Raw genomic sequence first — 22,328 nt, forward strand, 5'->3', positions numbered from 1 at the left:
CACATAGGATTGCAGCTTTAAGAAGGAGGGATTTGGGCAGGTGTGTCTTGCAATGCTGAACTTGCCTCTTCTACACAATTATTTAAAAGTATGCAAGCCTATCTTCCTTTACACTTAGCTACCACCTTTTTTTCTTGCTCCTTTAGCAGCAATCTCATACTGAAAAAATAAGCAGGTAAGGTTTTTCCTGGCACAGGGATGCAGTAATATGGATTAAATGCAGAAATCAAGCAGGGACTGTTTTTCCCATACACAGTTCAGAGCCATTTTTGTGCAATGTACTTACTCTAAGTTGTTGGCATCTATCTGTTTCAAGAGACAATGCACTATGCCTCCGGGGATGAAGTCAAACCGCTGCATTAGTGACACTGAAGTGACCTCTCCAGGGCACAAGCCTGGGCAGTGTGTATGGAGGTTTTGGGCCAGTGTGTATGGACTGCCCAGATGACAAGACCCCCATTTTGGCCTCATTGGTCCAAAGGAATTTAGAGCAATATGTTTGGCACCAGCTTGGCTTCAGGAGTTGCCAGGAGGCATCCAAGGCGTCATTCAACTGCCTTAGGGACTCCTGATTTATGTAGGGTTTGTTGTTAGACTTTGTTTCTCCTGAAGATATCCCACAAGACAGCAGAGATTTAGGATAAGAGTTTTCCTTCTCCTAGATGGGCTACCTTCCTAGGTTGATAAGCCCCATCTACTCCCTGACTTCCCTCTACAGCATGTGCAGAAACCGTCTTATTGACTGCTGGACCCACTATTGGTCTCATCCACTTGATCTGCCGGAGCATGCCTTTGCATGCAAGGTAAGTCCCTAACTCACCTGGTTTAGCCAGCCAGTCGAAGTTGTTCCTGGGGTGTGGCCACTGTTCCATCTAACAACTTCTAGGAGCCACAGCTGAGAGCTGAATGCAGGGTAAGGATTATGTCTCCCTCCAAAGGTACTACCCCTCCCCTAGCACCCCATATTGAACGAATGATGTTCAAATCCCCACTCAATAATGAAGTTCACTGGATGACTTTAACCTGGTTGCTACAGCCACCATCTTAAGATGAGTATCTGACAACCCTGTCTACCTATAAGCAGTTTTTCAACCTGGTATATGGTTGATCACAAATGGAGGCCAAATACTAGAATATGTTGCCCCTTGATCCGATGGGTGGATTAGATGGTGTTGCATCAAGAATTTTCTCACACTGTCCAGTGCACTTTCCCTCCCCATCACTTTCCTATCTCAAAATGTCTGATCTTTGGGGGAAGCAGGTTTCTTATGGAAGACTTCCAAATCAACTTTTATTGCACAACCTGAATTTGCTGGTATGTGATTCAATCACACCTGAAAATAGCGACAGCCTGGAAATTCCCTCAGAGAATGTTATAGTCAAAGTGGAGTTCAGATTTGAGTCTTCCATAGTTAAGGTCACCATGTAACTCCAAGGTGTTGCTAATAATGCCAACTCTTTTTTGGTTCCTGTTCCTCCACCCAACAGCAGGTTATGATGCTCATCTGCATATTGTGAAAATGCACCTGTTTGTTTCTACAGATAAAGCTGCAGCTAAAAGCACAGAATTAGGCCAGGCACCTTTGTGTGATGAGTTGGCAAGTTTAGTGACAACATCACAATGGCTCTTACTAACAGAAGTGGCTCAAATGATGATCACAGGTTCCGGGTTGGTTCATATGGGGAGAGTCAGTTCTTCAGGTGTTGCAGTCCTGAAGCTGCTTAAGGGTTTATAGATCAAATAACAACACTTTGAATTGGGACCAGAAACTAACTAGCAGCCAGTGCAGTTGGGCCAGGATTGGTGTAATATGCTCAAGCCACCTTGCCCCATTACCTGACCACTGAATTCTGCACCAGCTGAAGTTTCCAAACCATCTTCAGAGGTATTCCCACGTATGGCATGTTGCAATAATCTAACCTAGAGGTTACCAGAGCATAGACAACAGAAGTTAGCTTATCTCTTTCCAGATAGCGGTGCAGCTGGGCCACCAGCCAAAGCTGATGGAATGTGCTCCACACCACAGATGCTGTCTGAGCCTTGTGACAGCAATAGATGCAGAAGTACCCCCAAGCTGTGCACCTGCGACTGCCCTAATCCACTGAAAACTTACAGCACTTTAACATTAGCCAACGGGTCCTTGCTCAAGCCTTGCATTCTACTTTTAGACAAGGGGCAAAAGGGAGATGAAAGCATAATGATGTGTGTGAGCAAGAGAAGTTACATATTTATACTTTTTTTTCCCAGCTGAGCATGAGAACAGAGGACTTGCTTGATCAACTGTGTTTGTGCACCTGGGAATTCAGGGTGGAGAAAAAGTAAGAATAGGCACTCTTAAATGCTCAGTTCTGTATCAGAAAATTATGAGAATGTCTTCAAAACATGAAAAAGTGCTTAAGTTTATTTTTCTCTTTCGTATTGAAAGATGTTCGTACAGAATGTGACATTATTTTCAACTCCTTTTTCCCCCTGTCACTTGTCTGAGTTCATCCCAGTGTTGACTTTGGGGAGTTGCTAGGTGCCTTGAACATTTTGTTCCCTCTTCCAAGACTAAAGCCTGAACTTTTATCGTTATCCAACTCCGTTTAATGACAAGTCTTTTGGATTTGAGGATTTCTGAAAGCTTGATTTTGTTTCAGTCAGGATAAAGTGAATGACTTGACTCAGGTTTTTGGGAAACTTCTGTGCGACTCACGCTGTATGTAGTTGACTTGAGAATTAATTCCGGGCAAACGGTGCGGGAAGAGAAAAGGAGCTCCCTTTTGTTTTCATTCGTCGGCGGAGTTTGGAGACAGGAATCAAACTTGGTGAAATTTATGCGCCTCTAGGCACAAATCGGGGAGGATTCTGCCGGTCATCCTGAAACCCTTTCCTTAAATTTTATTTATTTTAATTGCGGATCCTCAGATTGGAACATTTACTTCCCTGGGTTAAATACAGAGCTTCTCCCGCCAGCTCCTGGGAGATCACTCGCTTCCAACTCTCGGAGAACAAAGTCAGGCTGGCTGGCAAGTTCAGAAGCAAATATTTCCCAGTTCCAAGGCAAAGGGGAGAGGAGGGGCGAGGGAGGGAGGGAGGGAGCAGGAGCTGGCTCGGAGCTCCGCTAGCAAGGCCTGTGGGAGCGCAGAGACGGAGGCCTGGCTTGGCTGGGCAGAGCACTACAGCGGCTCGCAGGCTGCTCCATCCACCAGCTCGGCTCTCTGCTGAGCCTGCCTAGGCTGACAATGAATGGCTGCTGCTAGTGCTGCTTGGAGGGCTAGGGGAGCAGAGCCCTTCCATTGAGCGACATCTCCTCTCCCCCCCTTCTCTTTGCGCAGGTGAGAGCCACGTCGCCCCCTCCCTTTCAGGAGACCTAACCACTCCAGGGTCGCCCCCCGCCCCACACTTTTAAGTCGGGGCACCCACCCGCCACCCTCCTTCCAATGCATGCACCCCTCCCCCCATTATCCCGGGTGTTTAAACTTTCCTCGCCCTCGCCAAGCAGCCCTCTAACCTGCCGGGTTCGCCCAAGGGGGGCGGCGGGGTGGGGGAAAGGGGATCCTTCAAATAGCAGCTGTTGCCTGCGCCGATTCCCCCCCCCCGGGTGGGAGAGGCCCCCTTTAGCAGCCCTCCCCGTCCCTCTCTTCCCCCACCTTCCCTCCGCCCCCTCCCTCCGTTGCACCCCAAACCGGACCCCAAGGGAGGACCTTTGCGCCTGCCTTCGGGGTGTGGAGGGAGAGAGGAGCTGCGCCCCTGGGCTCCCCTGCTAGGCCTCCTTGCAGTCGGCGACCCCTCAGCAAAGTGTGTGTGTTTTGGGGGGGGATGTCCCCCTTACCCCCCACCCGCCTTCGTCCTCCTCCTCCTCCTCCTCCCCGGACCTCACAAGCAACGTGGTGGCGCTCGCTGCCTCTCCCCGGCCTGCGCCTTCTCCTCCGCACAGGCTGGCTGGCCGGGAGGGCGCGGGCTTCCCCTCTCCGCAGGCCTGTCCGAAATCCCCCGACGTTCCCTGCGGGGGCTTTGTCCTGCTCCTCCTCGCCTCGCTCCCCCCGGGCCCGGCCGCCTAGAGGAAGGGCGCAGCGGCGGGGCCACCCTCGAGGGAGAAGTTTCGAGTGGGAGCCCCTTGGCGTTGCCAGGCGAAGAAGGCCTGGCCGGGCGGTTGGCTTGGAAACCCGGAATTCGGTGGCTTTCGGAGGATGCTTTTGGGCCACGGTGGGGGAAGGGGCGCGGAAAGAAAGCGGCAGGGGAGAGGAGGAGGGGCGCTTCCCTTCCTCCTCCTCCTCTTCCAGCGGGGGGAGGAGGTGGGGAGAGGGCAAAATGTTCCTTTTCCTGCAATGGGACCTTTCAGAGTTTAAAAATGGGGAGGGGGTGTTTCAGGCAAAAAGTTCGAGAAACGAAACTTCAGAAACTTTCACTTGTGGGGCAGCAAAAGTTAAGATCGATACTGGTTCGAAGAGACCAGGCTGGGAATTGGGGGGGGGGATTATTAACTGTTTTGGCGTGCACGTTCACTCGGAAATTGCAGTATTACTCTCTCGCTGAGATTAATGGGAGTTTACTCCCAAACATAGACTTGGTTTACAACTTCCTGGGGTGGCGGGTGGGGAATTAAAGTTTTCAATGGTTGTTTTGGAAGGGGTGGGATTATGAGTATTTTACTTAGGTTAACTCCTTATGCACGTGGTAAGGGAAGGAGAAGGTCACAATGTGGCTCTGATTTGAGGATAGTTTTTGTTCTCTTGAAGATACTTGTGGAGGTGGTGCAGTATGTTCCTGATAAATGAACATTGTAAACAAGTTGCCACTGAATAGCTCACCATATGTTATTTGTTTTCTCAAGTCTTTGTTTTTTCTCTCTCTCTCTCGCTGGATTCCAATTTGGCCTTTCTAAGTGCCAAGTTTATTCTACCAAAGGACACAATTGTTGTCTTGTCAACTTGTGACTTCACAACAGAAAAGAGTTGTAGTGTTACTTTTCATAAGCAGGTGAGCTATTCAAAAATAGTGCATGACGACTTTGCAGCAAAATTGGCTCTGAAAAGAGGAATACCACAGGTATGTGGCATTGTATACATTGTTAAGTGAGCTCCTCAGAAGGGCCTCTAAAAGTTAGGTCCTGCTTTAAATTGCAATAACATCTTATATAGATTAAGGCATTAATAAGAATATTCTGTCACAACTGAGGTCTGGCTAATGGGAGGGAGATGGTGCACAGACAATGGAACTCTCCAAAGATTACCTTACTGGTACTTGAAGCTGTGTATTATAGTTAGCAGTGTTGTTTAGAGCAAGGCTATATTCTGCAGCCACAGTCCAAACCAAGTTCTGCTTCTAATAAGTTCTGCACAAACAGATAACAGACTCTTGTAGAACAGCTGCATGTCTGTCTATTCAGAAGTAAATCTTGCCAAGTTACATGGGGCTTCAAAGTAAATGTTCACAGGATTGCTGCTTTGGATCTATTTTATTTTTTCCTGTATACATAAATTAAAATAAAGATGAGCATCACAAACAATAAGCAAACAATTAGAGTACAGAAGTGGTCATTTTACAAAATTATTATGACTTACACAATCATTTAAACAGGTGTTGGTTGAGCTCCAGCAGAGTCACTAGCCCTCCTGATGAATCAGTAGGGAGATCATATTTTTCAAAAAACCCATTCACATTATGCATGGCAGGCAGGTGTCAGTGAGATGGTCTTGGTGAGTCTAACCCCTGCTGAGTTGCAGTGTTGGGTCAATTTCTCAGAGAAAACTGTCTGCTGTGCCTTTGATATATACCCCTTAATTGTAAATCTGATTTAAGAGGCCAAGTGCTGTGCAACTTCCATTTATGCCACTATCAGCAGAAAGATTTTAAGATCCATGTGTAGCACTGAGCTCTTCTGTTCTAAAGGGGTTGGACAGGAGGGCTAATGCTGAGTCTGGGATGATCAGATGGCACAAATATCAGCTATTATTCTAAATATATTCTTGTCAAAAGATTTACTCCCTGGGGCATGACAGTCATAGATGAATTAAGGAACCATCCTTCTTGCACCCTCTTCAGCAATGACGAAAGGTGACACTGAGGAGAGATGGCACTGTTAACTCAGTGAGGGCTGACAGCAGTATAGTTCTACTTGCAGATTTGAGCTTATCTTCCCTGAGCTTGGCAGAAACCCTGTGAAGTCATGCCATCACTATACTAATGACTTGTAGCTCTACTTCTCCATAACATCTATGTCAGTAGAAGCTGTGCATGGTATCATTCTGGAGCAGCTGTCCAAGTTAGGGAAGGTAAGCACCGCTTTGCAGTGGTTCCAATCCTACTTGGATAGTAATTTCCAGAGGGTGTTACTTGGGGAGTGCTTTTTGGCCCTGTGGAGCCTTCAATGTGGGGTTCCTCAGAGTTTGATTTTATCCCCCATGCTGTTCAACATCTATGTGAAACCACTGAGTGGGGTCACCAGGAGTTTTGGAGTACATTGTGAGCAATATGCTGATGACACATCTGCAGGTGTGACAGTGGAGGTGTTGGACCGTTGTCTTGCCTTGCTAATGGACTGGATGAGAGCCAATAACTGAAGCTCAATCCAGATAAGACAGAGGCACTGTTAGTGGATGGTTCCCTAGGCCAGATGGATGGGAAGTTGCCTGATCTTGATGGAGTTACTCTCCCACTTGAAGTGGGTATGCAGCTTAGAGGTACTTCTGGATCCGTTGCTGTTGCTTGAGGCCAGGTAGCTTCTGTGGCACAGAATGCCTTCCAACAGCTTTGGCTGGTGGCCCAGCTGCACCCCTCTCAGGACAAGAATAGCCTAACTTGTGTTGTTTATGCTCCGGTGACCTCTAGGTTAGATTACTGCAGCATGTTATATGTGGGGATGCCTCTGAAGATGGTTCAGAAACTTCAGCTGGTGCAGAATTCAGCAGCTAGGTTGCTCACAGGGGCAAAATGACTTGAGCACTTCCAATTAGTTTCTGGGCCCAATTCAAAAGTGCTGGTTTTGATCTATATACCCTTAAACGGCTCAGGACCCCAGCACCTCAAGAACTGACTCTCCCCATATGAATCAACCCAGACCCTGCAATCATCACCTGAGGCTCTTCTTCATATGCATCCTCTGCAAGTCCAGAGGGTGGCAACATGAGAACAGCCCTTTTGTGAGATGACCTCCCGCTTGTGGAATGCTCTCCCCAGGGAGGCTCACTTGGCACCTTCATTACATATCTTTAGGGGCCAGGTGAAAAAGTACCTCTTCTCTCAGTTCTTTGGTTAATTATGCCTCTTAAACTGTGGGAAGGGGGTATTTTTTGTCATTATGTTATGTATTTTTGTGTTTTTATGCTGTAAACCTCCCTGTGATCCTCAGATGAAGGGTAATATAGAATCATGATCATCATCTGGAGCCTTCTGTGGGTACAGTGGTGGAGTGGATGAGGGCCAAAAAGATAAGCTGGAATTCTAGAAGACAGAGGCACTTTGAGTTGGTGGTTCTTGTGTCTAGGAGATTGGCCATTTATCTGTTCTGCATGGGGCTGCAGGGAGTCAAACTGTTGCCTTGCTCTCCCCGGCCTCACCTCCCTGCTTGCTTTGGCTTTAACTCTTGTTCATCTGCGACAGAAAGTGTTCTGGTTCAAGCAGGTGAAGACTGAGTAACTGGTTCAGCAGACCTGAACCAACTGGTTCAGTTCCAGTTCATGTATGAAAACTTACTTGTCATTTACATATGTGGAGATATTCAGCAGTGCAGTATTGGATACTTAACTCTGTATGGTTACACATACTGGATAGAAAACCTGTGCAGGAGTGGGGTGGATACACAGGAAAAACACTTGGTGATCTGGATTATTTATCCTAAGAGATGTAACAGGAGTGAATCGATTCCTTTTAAGAATTATGTTCTCTTGGTGGTTTCCACCCATCCAGCCCCATGTTTCTGGATTCCCTCTTTATTGTCTCATGGAGAATTAGGACACTGGGAGGCTGCTGGACTATGTACTTGCTGTCTGGGTCCCTGTAAGCCTAATTATCACAGAAGTAGCCTGTTTGTCAGGGATCTTACTGTTTAATCAACAACTATTTGCATCCTGACCCATAGGTCAAAGGTTAGAAAGATCGGGTTTTGACCACTTTAATAGGGACACAGACTGCTGCAGTGCTGAACCAAAGGGGAAGCATTTTGCAGTGCACATTCATTTCTTCCTCTCCCTGCCTATTTCCTCCACTGAGCTGTAAAGCTTCAGTCTCTGTCCTGCCTCCTGCTTTCCAGACAGAGGGCAGAGTATGGAGGACAAATTCAAAATGTATAAAAACTCTCCCAGTTATTGGTTTCATATATACATGGTAAATTCTGGTTGTGGCAACTGCATGTATCATTGCAGTGTTGTTGTTGGTGTTGTAGTTTTTAGTTAGAACCTTATTACCTGAACTATAATGAGTCTCGAGGGGCTTGTGTGTTCTGTTCACGTTCATTGAAAATTTTCTGATAGTCAAAGCAATAAATAGTTGGTTTGGTGTTGAATTTAAATCCCTAGTTCTATGAAATTGCAGTGCTCCAAATTAGCGGGCTCCAGCATCCATTGTGATTTTTGGGGATGTGACGTTCCATTGTAAGGAGGCATATCTGATGGCAACCCTATCTGAGCCTGGGGTGTTGTCCTATTCAGTGGCTGTAGGGCCAAGTGCTGGCAGAGAGAGCTTAATGTGTTAATATGGTTATATAATGATGCATGTTACCAAAATAAATTGCAGATGCATTTGTACATTGAATATGATTTTCAGTTTTGGCCGTTTCATCTTAAAATTGTAGAACTGGAAAAGATGCGGGGTGGGCAGAATATAGAAGGACTTTCACAGGAGAAGAAAGTAAACCTACTGAGAGCCATTGGAACAGATAACCAACACCTAGGTGAGAATATGAGTCATTTCTGCAAATCACAGCTAGATTGGAAAATCAGTTTTGTTCTTTCACTTATTATAACTGATGGATTCACTTATTAAATTAACACCACTGCCCTACCCCCACGGTACAGTTGCCCTGTGATACTGCTTTGCTACAGAAACAGGACAAAGAGCCAACATATAAGTAAGTTCAAAAGAGGACAAGAGCAATTTATGAGTGATAGAAATATACCAGTAGGCAGAAGCCGTCTAAGATGATCGGGGTAGTGTGTCATTTTGCTGAAAGAGTCCGTAGTCCTGAAATTGCTGAAGGTTGAAAAGAATACAAGAGCAGGTTCCTTATTAATAAGCTGAGCAGTTAATGTTCCCTGTAGCAGATTTTGGGCACACCCAAGATGGTCATGTGTACACTTAGAAGAATAATATGGTTATGCAAGAGTAGTACAGTTTTTTTAATGTAAGAAAATAGGCTGAGGTAAAACATGGAGCATGGAAGTTGGCTTTGTTCCCTGATGAACAAACAAAAAGAGAGAGAGGAGGAATATTGGAATTTGACAGGGAAGAAAAACTAGATTATTTACTTTAGGAGATGTTTGTGACTTCCCTGTGATGGAATATACACATCTCATACAGACTTCTTAGGCAAGAAGGAATTTCAAACAGGCTGGCAGAGTTTTCCCTTCTTGTGTGGCCAACAAGGAAACTCACTGGGTGATGAATGAGAGAAAGATCGTGTCGACTTTTTTTAAAAAATAAAAAAATAAACCTGGACTGCTAAGAGGTTAGAAGCCTGAGTTTTGATGTTGGTCGTAGAGGAGGACTCTTTTCCTCCATGGCTAGCATGGATATGTAGGATAATAAATAATAATAATTGCACAATAGTAACTTTTGTAAACTTACTTACAAGGCTGCTCTTGTATATCCTTCCATCATCCCAAGCATTTAAACCTGGCAATACCAGCCACTATAGTTTGTCCTCGGTGGATGAGTCTGTCCAGAAGAAGGATGATCTTAAGAATACAATGAGGATACAGGTGTGTTTGGAGTCTTGAATGAAGAACATTAATAGAGTGAAGCCTCTGAGTGGCCCTATAATGTCTCAGTATGAGCTCATGGGCACAGATCAGGTTGTCTACATATAAACAAATAAGGCAAGAGGCAGTTCAGTAACCAGGGTCTGCTGCTGGTTGGTTATTTTTCCAGGTTCTGTGCTTCTACTACTTTTGTTCCTGTATTGATTCAAGTGTAAAAGGAAGCCACAAAGTCCTACGCATTAATTTGGTTCCTGTTGGCTTTGCCAGAAAGAAAGGTAGAAGAGTGTTGTGTCGGTGAAACAGTGAGGCATTTGTTTTATACTCACAAAGGTTGTGTAGTCAAGGGAGATCTTATGTTGTTGCTGTGACAGACTTGGGTTTTATATACACAGAAAGAAACTTGGGACAGGAAGAAGCTAGGAAATATGAAGGGCTGTTGAATTATCTTTTGCAACCATGGCTGGAGTCAGCATCATTTGGGGGCAGGGGGTGAAGTCTGGTGCTCTCATATTACAAAATTTAACATCTACTTGCCTTATCCTCTTAAATAACTTACAGTATCTCTGTGTGTGTTCTGTCAGTAACAAGGAAATTAACAATCTTAAATAGTAACTTCTAAGCCTGGGAGACAGAAGCAAAAATACTCTTCTTCTTGAGCTGTGCTATGGTCACTGTCACTAAAGTATCCAAACACAAAAAGTTCTGTGATTTACGCTGCCTGCATAACGAAGAGACCAGCCCAAGTGCCAGCAGGCTTGCAATCCCTCAGATACATGGCAATAACTTTTTGAGGTTACTAAATCGCTCAAGGTTCTCAGAGCGCTTCTTTAACAGAAGCATTGGGTTTCGTGAGAAAATGCCTTTCCTTGTTAATCTGCATGGCCCAATCCTTTTAGTGCTTACTTAGAAAAAGGTACCACTGAGTTCACTACTCCTTTAAAAAAAAGTTTATTCATGCATTTTCCAGTTTATGAGTTCACTACTCCTAAGTTAAGAGTTCAGTTAGAGCACATGATTATCTAGTCCAGTTTCTTGCCTCCAACAGAGATCACAAAGCTCAAAGCAGGGCATCATGGAGAGAGCCTTCCTCTGAAGTTTGTCCCCTAGCACCTGCTAAACTAGAGAGATACTGGCTCTGAATATGGAGGCTCTGTGTTCACTCTTTACAGCTACTTCATTTAAGGCAAGTCATTTCTGGAAATAACTTGCCAGACTTGCTACTCAAGCCACCCAAGGTCACAGGCTGATCAGACTTCTTGTAGGCTGTAAGCAGTTGGTACCTATCTGCAAGGCTGAACTTCTGGCTTATTATTTTTGCTATGGGCCTAACCCTTGGGTACCTTTCACAACACACAACTCCAAAGGAGTAAGGAATTTGGTATCAACAGAAGCTATCCTGCTTTATTGAGCAGAAACTCTTAATTGATGGAAGCTTTGGTCATTTGATTCCATGATATTATTGGGGGTTAGTGAGAAATTGTGGGCAGCTGCTGTATTATGAGTCACACGGTACTCCCACACATTGCCTCCCATCCCAATCCCAGCAGAAGCATGTTAACGGGTTTCCTACCCTTGAGTTGTTAACATGTGTGATAAGCCTGTGTGAAACTGCTCACTGACTTACTTTTACTTTGGTTAGCTAGCATCCAGGCCCAGGACTTGACGTTAAGGCTGTCAGTTGAGCTATATTTTAATTGGCCTTTTGCTCACTAAATTTATCCAAAAAGAAAGAGAGAGAGAGATGATCTCTGCTTGCAAGGCAACTCTGAGATCTCTTGGGGGCAAAAGTGAACTTGCTTTTGTCAGAGCCAGGCGGTGAAACTGATGGGCGAAATCATATTTTTTCTGATAAGTGTATCCATAGAAATCAGAGAAGTGAAATGTGTTAGCTCATAAAAATACTAGGTGAATGTGAATAGTTCCACAAACCACGGCTGAGTAACTGAAGCCTCATTAATGTGCTTGCTAACACTGGATTACTCTGAGAGCAGAATCATGTTCCCATAGGGACTTCCTTGGTGGATAAGTGCTTTGCTGCCATAGCACAGAGCAGAATAACATACTGGAGAAGCTGTGATACAAGACACACTCAGCCTTCTCTTCAATCATTTCAGGCTGATATGCCACTGATTTTTGCCTCAAACTATTTGCTTTCTAGATAGGAAATATCACTGAGATTTAGCCTTCATTTCTTTATTTCAGTGATTGGCTGAAGGTTAACAATGTGGGACTCTCAACATGGGAGTCACAGGGCAGTTACTAAGCAAGATGAGAACCAGTGCAGTGGCTAGTGCGTTGGGATTAGACTGGGCAGACATGGATTCAAATCCCTGCTTTGCCACAAAAGTCACTGGGTGACTTTGGGCCAGTCACTATTTCTCAGCCTAATCTATTTTGCAGGACAGGGGTTTGAAATTAGCAGGGCATCAGGTGCATTTTGCGCTTAAAGATTCTCCATTTGCGAGCACCTCAAAAAGTCTGGGTGTCACTTTTTGCACCTGGCTGACACTCAGGGATTACCTCAAACTATATGTTAAGGATAGTCAGTATGTTAAGGAGTTAAGAGTAGAGCATTTTGAAAACTGAACCATGGTACCAATATTTTTATTGTAAACAACAAATTAAACATGTATTAACAATTTCTGCTAAGAATGTGATATTAACAATGTGTCACTTAATGTGAATTGTGCATTAGTTTATGACTCAAAATAATAAACTAAAAAGTGTTGCTGACCCACCACCCACCCATGGCGACTAGGCATTCTGTTTTGGCGCCCACAAACCATAAGCCATTTGGCGCCTAGATTTTCTATCACAGTTTCTAATACAGAACTTGTGAGAATAAAAGTAGGGGTGGGGGTGACCATGTATGCCAACCCAAGCTCCTTGGAGGAAGGAAGGAGGCAGGCAGTTGCTATGTGCAAATTCAGAAAGATCAATGCCTCACCTTTTAAAACCCTTTAAAAACCTCACTCCCAAAATGAAGGTCTTCCATAGGCAATTTATTGGAAAGGACATGGAAAGCCAGAGTTCCCCATTCTTTAACTCTAAGCTGTTTTAACTGTAACATTACCTTCTCCCACATATTTCCAATGAAATTACTCCAGTTAACGGGGTAGACTTTTGCCTAAGCACACATAGATTTTAAAACCTACATTCCTGCAGACTGTCTTGATATCTGAGCACTGCTAGGCATGAGGGATCCTTGGTCACACTGGAAGAAGAATCATATGGGTTTCCCCCTGGCAGCCCCGGGATCTTTTATTCCATAGTTCACTCTTGCTTTAGTATATAAATCCTCTCTGGTCCACTGGCTCTGTTGCACCTTCCCATCTGAAGAATGGGGAGGTATCAGATGTCTAAACCAGGTGGCTAGCACGGAGGTACAAAAGAGCAGAGGCTTCCTGAGTGACATTAGAATAATGAGAGAGAGAGATTTCTTATACTGAATGAGTCTATTCTAGGATGAGTTGTGAGTTAGTCCTGCTTAACAGCTGCTAGTTGAGCCCTAGCAAATGATAAGCTGATTAACTTTGACCCCCCAGTTGAAGAAACATACACATACACAATTCTCCAGTACTATAGATGGCAACCATTTGTCAGAGAGTAGGCCTAGCAGTTAATGATCAGTGAGCACCTGAAGCTCTGCAAGAAGGATGGCCTGAATCTGGTCCAGCAACTCACAAGAAATGGCCCCTTTTATCTCCCAATCAGATCAGGAGATCTTTGTTCTGTAGAGAGGAATCTCTAAAGAGCTGACACAGCATTTTTCTCCTGATTGAGAGATTTTTAAAATCCCTCTGCCTGCCCTTTAGAAAAGACATCTGAAAATCAGTCAGCGGAATCTTTTATCTCCTATTTCAGAGCTAAGCACCACAGTGTTGAGACCGGAGATAAGCCCTCCAAATTGAAGCTGTAGAGTCTACCTCTATTGTAGCTAACATTTTAAATTCAAGGATAGGAATTCACTGGGACCTCCTGTATGGAAAAGCTGTGGTAAGAAACTGTCTATAGGCCTCTGTTTTGGGATACCAGTTAAAAAGCAAGAGTCATGACATGGGAGTTCAGTAAGTGGATAATTTAGAGCCTTAAAGGTTTTATTTTTTCCTAATCTGGTCAGGTGGCTTTGGAAGAGGGAGAGTTTGATGAGGAAAATAGCACAGTTAAGGAATGGTTAACCCTGGTTCCAGGTTTTTTGGGGGGGATGGAGCTGCTATTTTAAAAATAAAATATGTATTTCATTTAGTAAATTCATATCTCCATACAGGTAATACAAAACCCCAAAACAAATGTGTTCCATGCTTAAAGGCAAGCAACTACAGAGTTCTTATTTGGGGCACAAGAGTTCAGATTGTACTAGAACTAATAATGTACAAGAACTTATACATGATTTTGATTTTTTTAAAACCCATAAAGTAATACTTAAATATACACCAGCACTGAAGAGAATACAGTATGGTTCAATTCTGTTTGCTAAAAGATGCAAACTTAAGGTAATTCATCTGTCTTGAAAAAAGCATAATGATAGGTTTAAAACAGAAGTTGACTGAGTATGTTTTTCCAGCTAAGTGATACAGCCTTGCTGAATCAATGACTCAGTCGCACAGAGTTAACACAAAAGCTATAAAATATCAGAACTACTACACTGTCGAGTTTGAGTGCCTGATACACATAGTTTCTACTTTAGAAAATTTCACACCACAAAATATCTCTTCAAAGCCAAATACGTCCTAACAATTCACTCCGCTCCTCCTGCCTCCTAATAAGGAAGTTTTGTTGTCAATTTGAAGAATAAAGGTTAGGGCAAGGTTTAGCTCCATAGCAGCAAGCTTAAATTTTAAACTATTAATACACTGTAGATTTAACTACTCAGAAGTAAGTAGTTCCATTTCAGAATTAAAGCACAGAATGTCAGCAGTGAGTGATGATGTCTCTGAAATACCTTTCCACTCTTCTAAAGTAATCTCTACCTCCAGTTTTTCTAAAATAAATGAAGGAAGGAAAGCTTGAGCATGCTTTCAGTAAGGAACTCCGTGATCTGGGGCAGTTCCCCAAGGGGCGGGGGGGGGGGGCTCTAGTTTCTGATGGATCTCTGCTAGAGACAGCAAAAGCTGCTACAATTTCAGCTCTTGTGATGAGAAGCCTGTGTTTTGTTTCTGCACACCATTTTGGAAATCGAGGATCCAAATTATATTCCCTACCTCTTTTAAGGTGCTTAAAAATACAGCCCCCTTCGAAATAAAATAGGCAAACCATCAACATGCCCCCTCAAAGGCAAATAAAACCCAGGCAACAAAAGCAGACAACCCCTCCAAACAAACAAAAGTCCAAAAAGTTAGGCAAAATGCACATTCAGACAAATAGCTAAATGAAAAGGTAGACAAAGCATTCCAATGGGCAGACAAGAGGCATTATGAGGAAAAGGAGGGTAGAATGCCTTGATAATGCCTATATTTTTCCAGCCAGTCCAAGGACACCCATGGGGTTTTTTTTGGGGGGGGGGATTAAAGCCATTTTAAAAAATGACAGGGGCAAGAAGGCCTTGGTGAGTACAAACAATCTGAGGTTGCCATAGTGTCTGTGAGCACCTCATTGGGGGTTCCACTAGCCTTACACTCATTCTTGTACAGTGGTACCTCAGGTTAAGTACTTAATTCGTTCCGGAGGTCTGTTCTTAACCTGAAACTGTTCCTAACCTGAAGCACCACTTTAGCTAATGGGGCCTCCTGCTGCCGCCGCGCCCGATTTCTGTTCTTATCCTGAAGCAAAGATCTTAACCTGAAGCACTATTTCTGGGTTAGCGGAGTGTGTAACCTGAAGTGTATGTAACCTGAAGCGTATGTAACCTGAGGTACCACTGTATTGTTCAAATTATTGCAGAATATGTCTTATTATGTAAACCAATATATCCTATCTGAAACAGAATAAACCTCTTAAAGATACATTGGACCAGCAGGTGTGATAGGATTCCCCCTTCTGCTCTGCCTCCTGCAGTCACCCTGCACCCCCCATCTTTTCGAGGGTCCCCCAAATGGGGCTGGGGTGGGGGGCTGCAGAGGGAAGAAAGAGTAAGTCCCATTTGTGCAAACAGAAGTATTTGAGCAGGTGGGGGCATTGCAGTTAGATATCCCCCACCACTTTTAAAACATACTGTTAAAATAAGCTGTTCACATACGCAATAGTGGCGTAGTGTCTTTTTATTATTTTATATGGCATGCAATTAAAAAGGCTATACAGAATACCAACAAATAAGTAAAGCAAATATAAGGACTTTCAAGTCCCATTGAAAGCCACCGGATTTTCCCGGACATCGCTGGAATTTGAAAGGTGGAATTGCCGTCAGGTGGGGTTGGGGGGTGGATTTCCGAAAGGCGGCGCTTTGTCCTGGATCTTAGGCAAGTCAATTAGAAAATTGTGGGGGTTTTGCATTTTCGTGGTGGTCTGATTTTTACTTTATGAAATATGGTAACCCTATGTAAGCTAGACATAACCAGTTTTCAGCCCCGTCTGCACTATATATTTAAAGCAGTGTCTTAACACTTTAAACAGTTATGGCTCCCCCTCTCACCCCAAAAATCCAGGGAAGTGCAGTTTGTTAAGGATGCTTAGAGTTGTTAGGAAACCCCCATTCCCCTCAAGAGCTACAATTTCCAGAGTTCCCTGGGAAAGAGGGGTTGATTATTAATCAACTTGCAGGGCAGCAGCTGAAGAAGGAGCAAAAAGGGTTTTCTCATGTGTGTGTTTATTTGTGGCTGATTAGCTGCTCTCCCTGTGCAAAGGTCAGAGGGGGCAGGGTTTCTGTTGAGGCAGGTGATTAGCTGTGGGAGGAGCTTATCAGAGCTTGCAGGGCAGCGGCGCACGCCTAGTGGCGCGCGCAGTTTGATCCATCTTTTAGATTTAGGGGAGCTAGTCTCAAATGTTTGTTGGGGGAGACCTAGGTTTTTTTTTTGGGGGGGGGGAGTTATTTGTCCTGTCTTCACGCTTCTTATGATGGAGGACCGCTGTAGCCACCCCCAACAACATGTTCTCAAGATGGAGGGTGAGGGAACAGCTGCAGTCGCCTGCGGTTCCTGCGCAATGTTTGCCATCTTGCCAAAGGTTGCAGGCAGCTTTACCTGCAGCAAGTGCATGTTGATTGCCCTCTTAGAAGACAAAGTCCAGCAACTGGAGGAACGTGTAGCTACGCTCCAAAGAATTAGAGAGCTGGAGCTCTTCTTGGAAGCAACAGAGCACACCGTCTCCACCAAGGAGGAGACAGGAATCTCCCCTGAGAAGGAGGCTAGTTCACCAACACAGGCGCCAGATATATGGAGAAACGTGACTCAAAGAAGTAGGAGGCCCAGGGTTCGCTCTGATTGTTTAGAAATACACAATCGCTTTGAGGTCCTCTCCCCTAGCATGGAAGACGAAGAGCAGACTCCATTTGAGGATCTCTCCCTCATTACAGTCGATCAGGTATATGAAGACGAGCAGCAAAGTCAGTCCTCAGGGAATGTGCAGGCGACCTTGGAACGGACAGCTCACGGAAGAACCCCGACCAAACCTAAGAGGAAGCGTGTAGTGGTGATAGGGATTCCCTACTGAGGGGAACAGAAGCAGTGATCTGTGGGCCTGACAAGATGTCTCAGGAAGTGTGCTGTCTCCCCGGGGCTAAGATCCAAGATGTAACTGAACAATTGCAAGGAATCATAAAACCCACTGACAAATACCCCTTCCTCTTGGTTCATGTGGGAACCAATGATACTGCAAGCAATAGCCTCCAGAAGATCAAAAGAGACTACGAGGCTCTGGGCAGGAAATTGAAGCAATTAAATGCACAAATTGTCATCTCATCTGTCCTCCCAGTTGAACGACGTGGCCCAGGAGAGAGGGAAAAATAGTGGAAGTGAACAGCTGGCTTCGCAAATGGTGTAAACAGGAACGGTTTGGATTCTTAGATCACGGACTGCAGTTTCTTGAAGATGGACTTCTGGCAAGCGATGGGCTGCACCTCACAATGGTTGGGAGGAATGTTTTTGCCAAAAATCTCAGAAACCTCATCAGGAGGGCTTTAAACTGACTAATGTGGGGGAGGGAGACAGTGCTCCTGAAGGTAGGAGTCTATCAATTGATGAAGATGATCATCCAAATGTCATAGACCAAATGGAGCAAACAGCACGCAGACCTAGTGGTGGGAGGAAAAAATCCTTAAATAAGAGACACGGGGGAATGATTAATGGACTTCAGTGTCTGTACACTAATGCGCAAAGCATGGGAAATAAACAAGATGAGCTTGAGCTCTTGGTACAGCAAACTAAATATAACATAATAGGCATCACTGAAACCTGGTGGGATAAGTCCCACGATTGGAATGTAATAATGGTGGGATACAATCTATTTCAGAGAAACAGACCAGACAGGAAAGGAGGAGGAGTGGCGTTATATGTCAGGGATGTGTATACCTGTGAAGAGATCCAAGATTTAGAAACTCAAAGCCAAAGTGAGAGCATTTGGGTGAAAATTAAGGGAGAGAAGAATAACAGTGACCTCATTGTGGGAGTTTACTATAGATCCCCAAGCCAAACGGAGGACATAGATGATGCCTTCCTGGAACAGATGGCCAAGCATGCAAAAGGAAGGGAGATAGTAGTAATGGGGGACTTCAATTACCCGGATATTTGTTGGATGTCAAACTCAGCCAAGAGCATAAGGTCAAACAGATTCCTCACTGGCCTTGCAGACAGCTTCATTGTCCAGAAAGTGGGAGAAGCAACAAGAGGAACAGCCATTTTAGATCTGGTCCTAACCAATGTTGATGACCTGGTTAGTGGGGTAGAAGTGGAAGGATCATTAGGCGCGAGTGATCATGCTCTTCTGAAGTTTACTATACAGCGGAAAGGAGCAGCCAAGCATACTAGGACTCAATTTCTTGACTTTAAGAAAGCCGACTTCATAAAACTTAGGGAAGTGCTGGGTGAGATCCCATGGACAGTAATACTAAAAGGAAAGGGAGCTCATGATGGCTGGGAGTTTGTTAAGAGGGAGATAGTAAAAGCACAACTTCAGACAATACCAATGAGACGGAAACATGGAAGGTGCCTAAAGAAGCCAGGGTGGCTATCTAAAGAACTTTTAACTGAGTTAAGATTAAAAAAGGATGTGTACAAAAAATGGAAAAGGGGGGAAACCACCAAAGAGGAATTCAAACAAATAGCCAGCATGTGTAGACACAAAGTCAGAAAAGCTAAAACACAGAATGAACTCAGGCTTGCTAGAGAGGTTAAAAGCAACAAAAAAGGCTTTTATGGGTATGTCCGTAGCAAAAGGAAGAACAAAGAAACCGTGGGGTCACTCAGAGGAGAAGATGGTGAAATGCAAACAGGGGACACAGAAAGGGCTGAACTCCTCAATGCCTTCTTTGCCTCAGTCTTCTCCAATAAAGAAAACAATACCCGACCTGAAGAATTTGGAGCAAATGATTCAGCAGAGGAAACACAGCCCAGAATAACTAAGGAGATAGTACAAGAATACTTGGCTAGTTTAGATGTATTCAAGTCTCCAGGGCCAGATGAACTGCATCCAAGAGTATTAAAAGAACTGGCAGATGTGATCTCAGAACCACTGGCAGACATCTTTGAAAATTCCTGGAGAACAGGCGAAGTCCCGGCAGACTGGAGGAGGGCAAATGTTGTCCCTATTTTCAAAAAGGGGAAAAGAGAGGACCCAAATAATTACCGCCCAGTCAGTCTGACATCAATACCAGGGAAGATTCTGGAGCAGATCATTAAGCAAACAGTCTGTGAGCACCTAGAAAGGAATGCTGTGATCACCAATAGTCAGCATGGATTTCTGAAAAATAAGTCATGTCAGACGAACCTGATCTCGTTTTTTGACAGAATTACAAGCCTGGTAGATGAAGGGAACACAGTGGATGTAGCCTACCTTGATTTCAGCAAGGCATTTGACAAGGTGCCCCATGATATTCTTGTAAAGAAGCTGGTAAAATGCGGTCTTGACTATGCTACCACTCAGTGGATTTGTAACTGGCTGACTGACCGAACCCAAAGGGTGCTCATCAATGGTTCCTCTTCATCCTGGAGAAAAGTGACTAGTGGGGTGCCACAGGGTTCTGTCTTGGGCCCGGTCTTATTCAACATCTTTATCAATGACTTGGATGATGGACTCAAGGGCATCCTGATCAAATTTGCAGATGACACCAAACTGGGAGGGGTGGCTAACACCCCAGAGGACAGGATCACACTTCAAAATGACCTTGACAGATTAGAGAACTGGGCAAAACAAACAAGATGAATTTTAACAGGGAGAAATGTAAAGTATTGCACTTGGGCAAAAAAAATGAGAGGCACAAATACAAGATGGGTGACACCTGGCTTGAGAGCAGTACATGTGAAAAGGATCTAGGAGTCTTGGTTGACCACAAACTTGACATGAGCCAACAGTGTGACACAGCAGCTAAAAAAGCCAATGCAATTCTGGGCTGCATCTAGATCAAGGGAAGTAATAGTGCCACTGTATTCTGCTCTGGTCAGACCTCACCTGGAGTACTGTGTCCAGTTCTGGGCACCACAATTCAAGAAGGACACTGACAAACTGGAACGTGTCCAGAGGAGGGCAACCAAAATGGTCAAAGACCTGGAAATGATGCCTTATGAGGAACGGCTAAGGGAGCTGGGCATGTTTAGCCTGGAGAAGAGGAGGTTAAGGGGTGATATGATAGCCATGTTCAAATATATAAAAGGATGTCACATAGAGGAGGGAGAAAGGTTGTTTTCTGCTGCTCCAGAGAAGCGGACACGGAGCAATGGTTCCAAACTACAAGAAAGAAGATTCCACCTAAACATTAGGAAGAACTTCCTGACAGTAAGAGCTGTTCGACAGTGGAATTTGCTGCCAAGGAGTGTGGTGGAGTCTCCTTCTTTGGAGGTCTTTAAGCAGAGGCTTGACAACCATATGTCAGGAGTGCTCTGATGGTGTTTCCTGCTTGGCAGGGGGTTGGACTCGATGGCCCTTGTGGTCTCTTCCGATTCTATGATTCTATGATTCTATGATTAAACTACTGTGGGAATTGTAGGTGTTTGAGGAGAATAGCTCAATAAAATTCATACTAGGGATTTTTCATTTGCATGCCACGCAGATCTGCAAAATTTTCAGTTTTTCGAAAATAGGCAGTTCTTCAAACTGCTAGTAATGTGGGACACTCAGTGTGACTCTGCATGGGAGGTAAAATGTAATTCCTGAGCTGCTCATCCCATCTCCAAATGCCATTCCAGGCACTGTTTTGCACCCAGCCTTTAGCATGCAAGGGGATTTTTAAAAGCAGCAGTCACAGTGCAGTATCTCCAGAGCTCATCTTGCGTCCCCCCCCCTCTCGCTCTCTGCAGCCTCATAAAGTAATATGTTCCCTCAGTTCGCATTGTGACAGACACATTTTAAAACTAACTAGGGCACCTCTTCTCCTCAGTAAAAATGTACATTCATTTTTAGTATTTAACATTCCACCCAGCATTAACTTGCCCCCACAGTTGGCAAGTGTGAAGGAATAAAAAGCACATGACTGTTTTGTCTGTTTTTAGCAAAAGCTTTCATTTAAATTCATAGTGTTTCTTATCTGCAGCACACATGCTGTTTGTCTTAAACAGACAATACCCATGATTCAAAGCTCCCTGTGCCCTGGGAGGGACGGATCCATACGCTCGCTCTCAGGGTTCTGTCCCTTCTTAGAGCTGACAATAGAGAAGCCTCGCTGGGCTTGTGGATCAGAAGTGCTGGGTTGCAGCTTGTTTACCCCATGTGGCTGGCCGGGGGGGGGGGGAAGGGGCAGAATAGCAAAAGCTGCCACTTCCCATTATAGTTTGTGTCTGCATGTCTCTTCCAACACAAACAATGTTTCACCAGCTTAGACAAACAAACACAAACCTTTCCTGGCTAATGAAAAGCTATGTTTTAACCTTGTCACTTTTCCATAATCTGGACAGTGCTTGATAATATGAGAATAAACATCAGAGAAACGAGTTCTGAAGTTTCACATGGTTGTGCTATAATACCTGTGACAGCTAACTGCTGAATGTTATCAGCATCAGGCTAGTGTGAAAGGGGTGGATCATTCAATAAGGGCATTATGCACATTATGTCTTTCCTGATTGCTAATAACCACAGGACTGTAAAAGGTTTACTATATGCAAATGATCCCTTGTGGTAGTAGGTTGCTGCTACAAGTAGAAGCAGTGTTGATCATTCCTTCTAGCACATTCAACATCCATGTGTGGCTATAATAATATACAATATATGCCCACTGACATACAGTATATATATCATTGGGTATTCTTCACATACTATCTGTTCATGTTTCTCTCTTGCACGAGGAGGTGCCCAATCACTTGCATCCCTAATTTTGTGCTTCTTTATGGTTTTGAGTGTGCCAGTTGTTC

General features: G+C 44.4%; 1 protein-coding gene across 5 annotated transcripts in view; it reads left to right on the forward strand.

Annotated features, from left to right (window-relative positions):
• Positions 1 to 2,299: 2,299 nt before the first annotated feature.
• Positions 2,300 to 22,328, forward strand: part of NACC1 (nucleus accumbens associated 1) — a 31,423-nt gene continuing 11,394 nt past the window's right edge. Inside the window, exon 1 of one of the 5 annotated variants that reach the window (XM_079966518.1) lies at positions 2,300 to 3,318. Coding sequence is in view for 4 of the 5 variants with exons in the window: in XM_079966514.1 (XP_079822640.1) it covers positions 3,803 to 4,189 (387 nt within the window). In the remaining variant the exon portion in view is untranslated. Of the gene's footprint in view, positions 3,319 to 3,696; positions 4,190 to 22,328 lie in introns of those variants that run through there. The other 4 variants (XM_079966514.1, XM_079966515.1, XM_079966516.1 and 1 more) reach the window with 4 other exon arrangements.

This window comes from Podarcis cretensis (genome assembly GCF_951804945.1).
Source record: "Podarcis cretensis genome assembly, chromosome: 2".
Classification (NCBI taxonomy): Eukaryota; Metazoa; Chordata; class Lepidosauria; order Squamata; family Lacertidae; genus Podarcis; species Podarcis cretensis.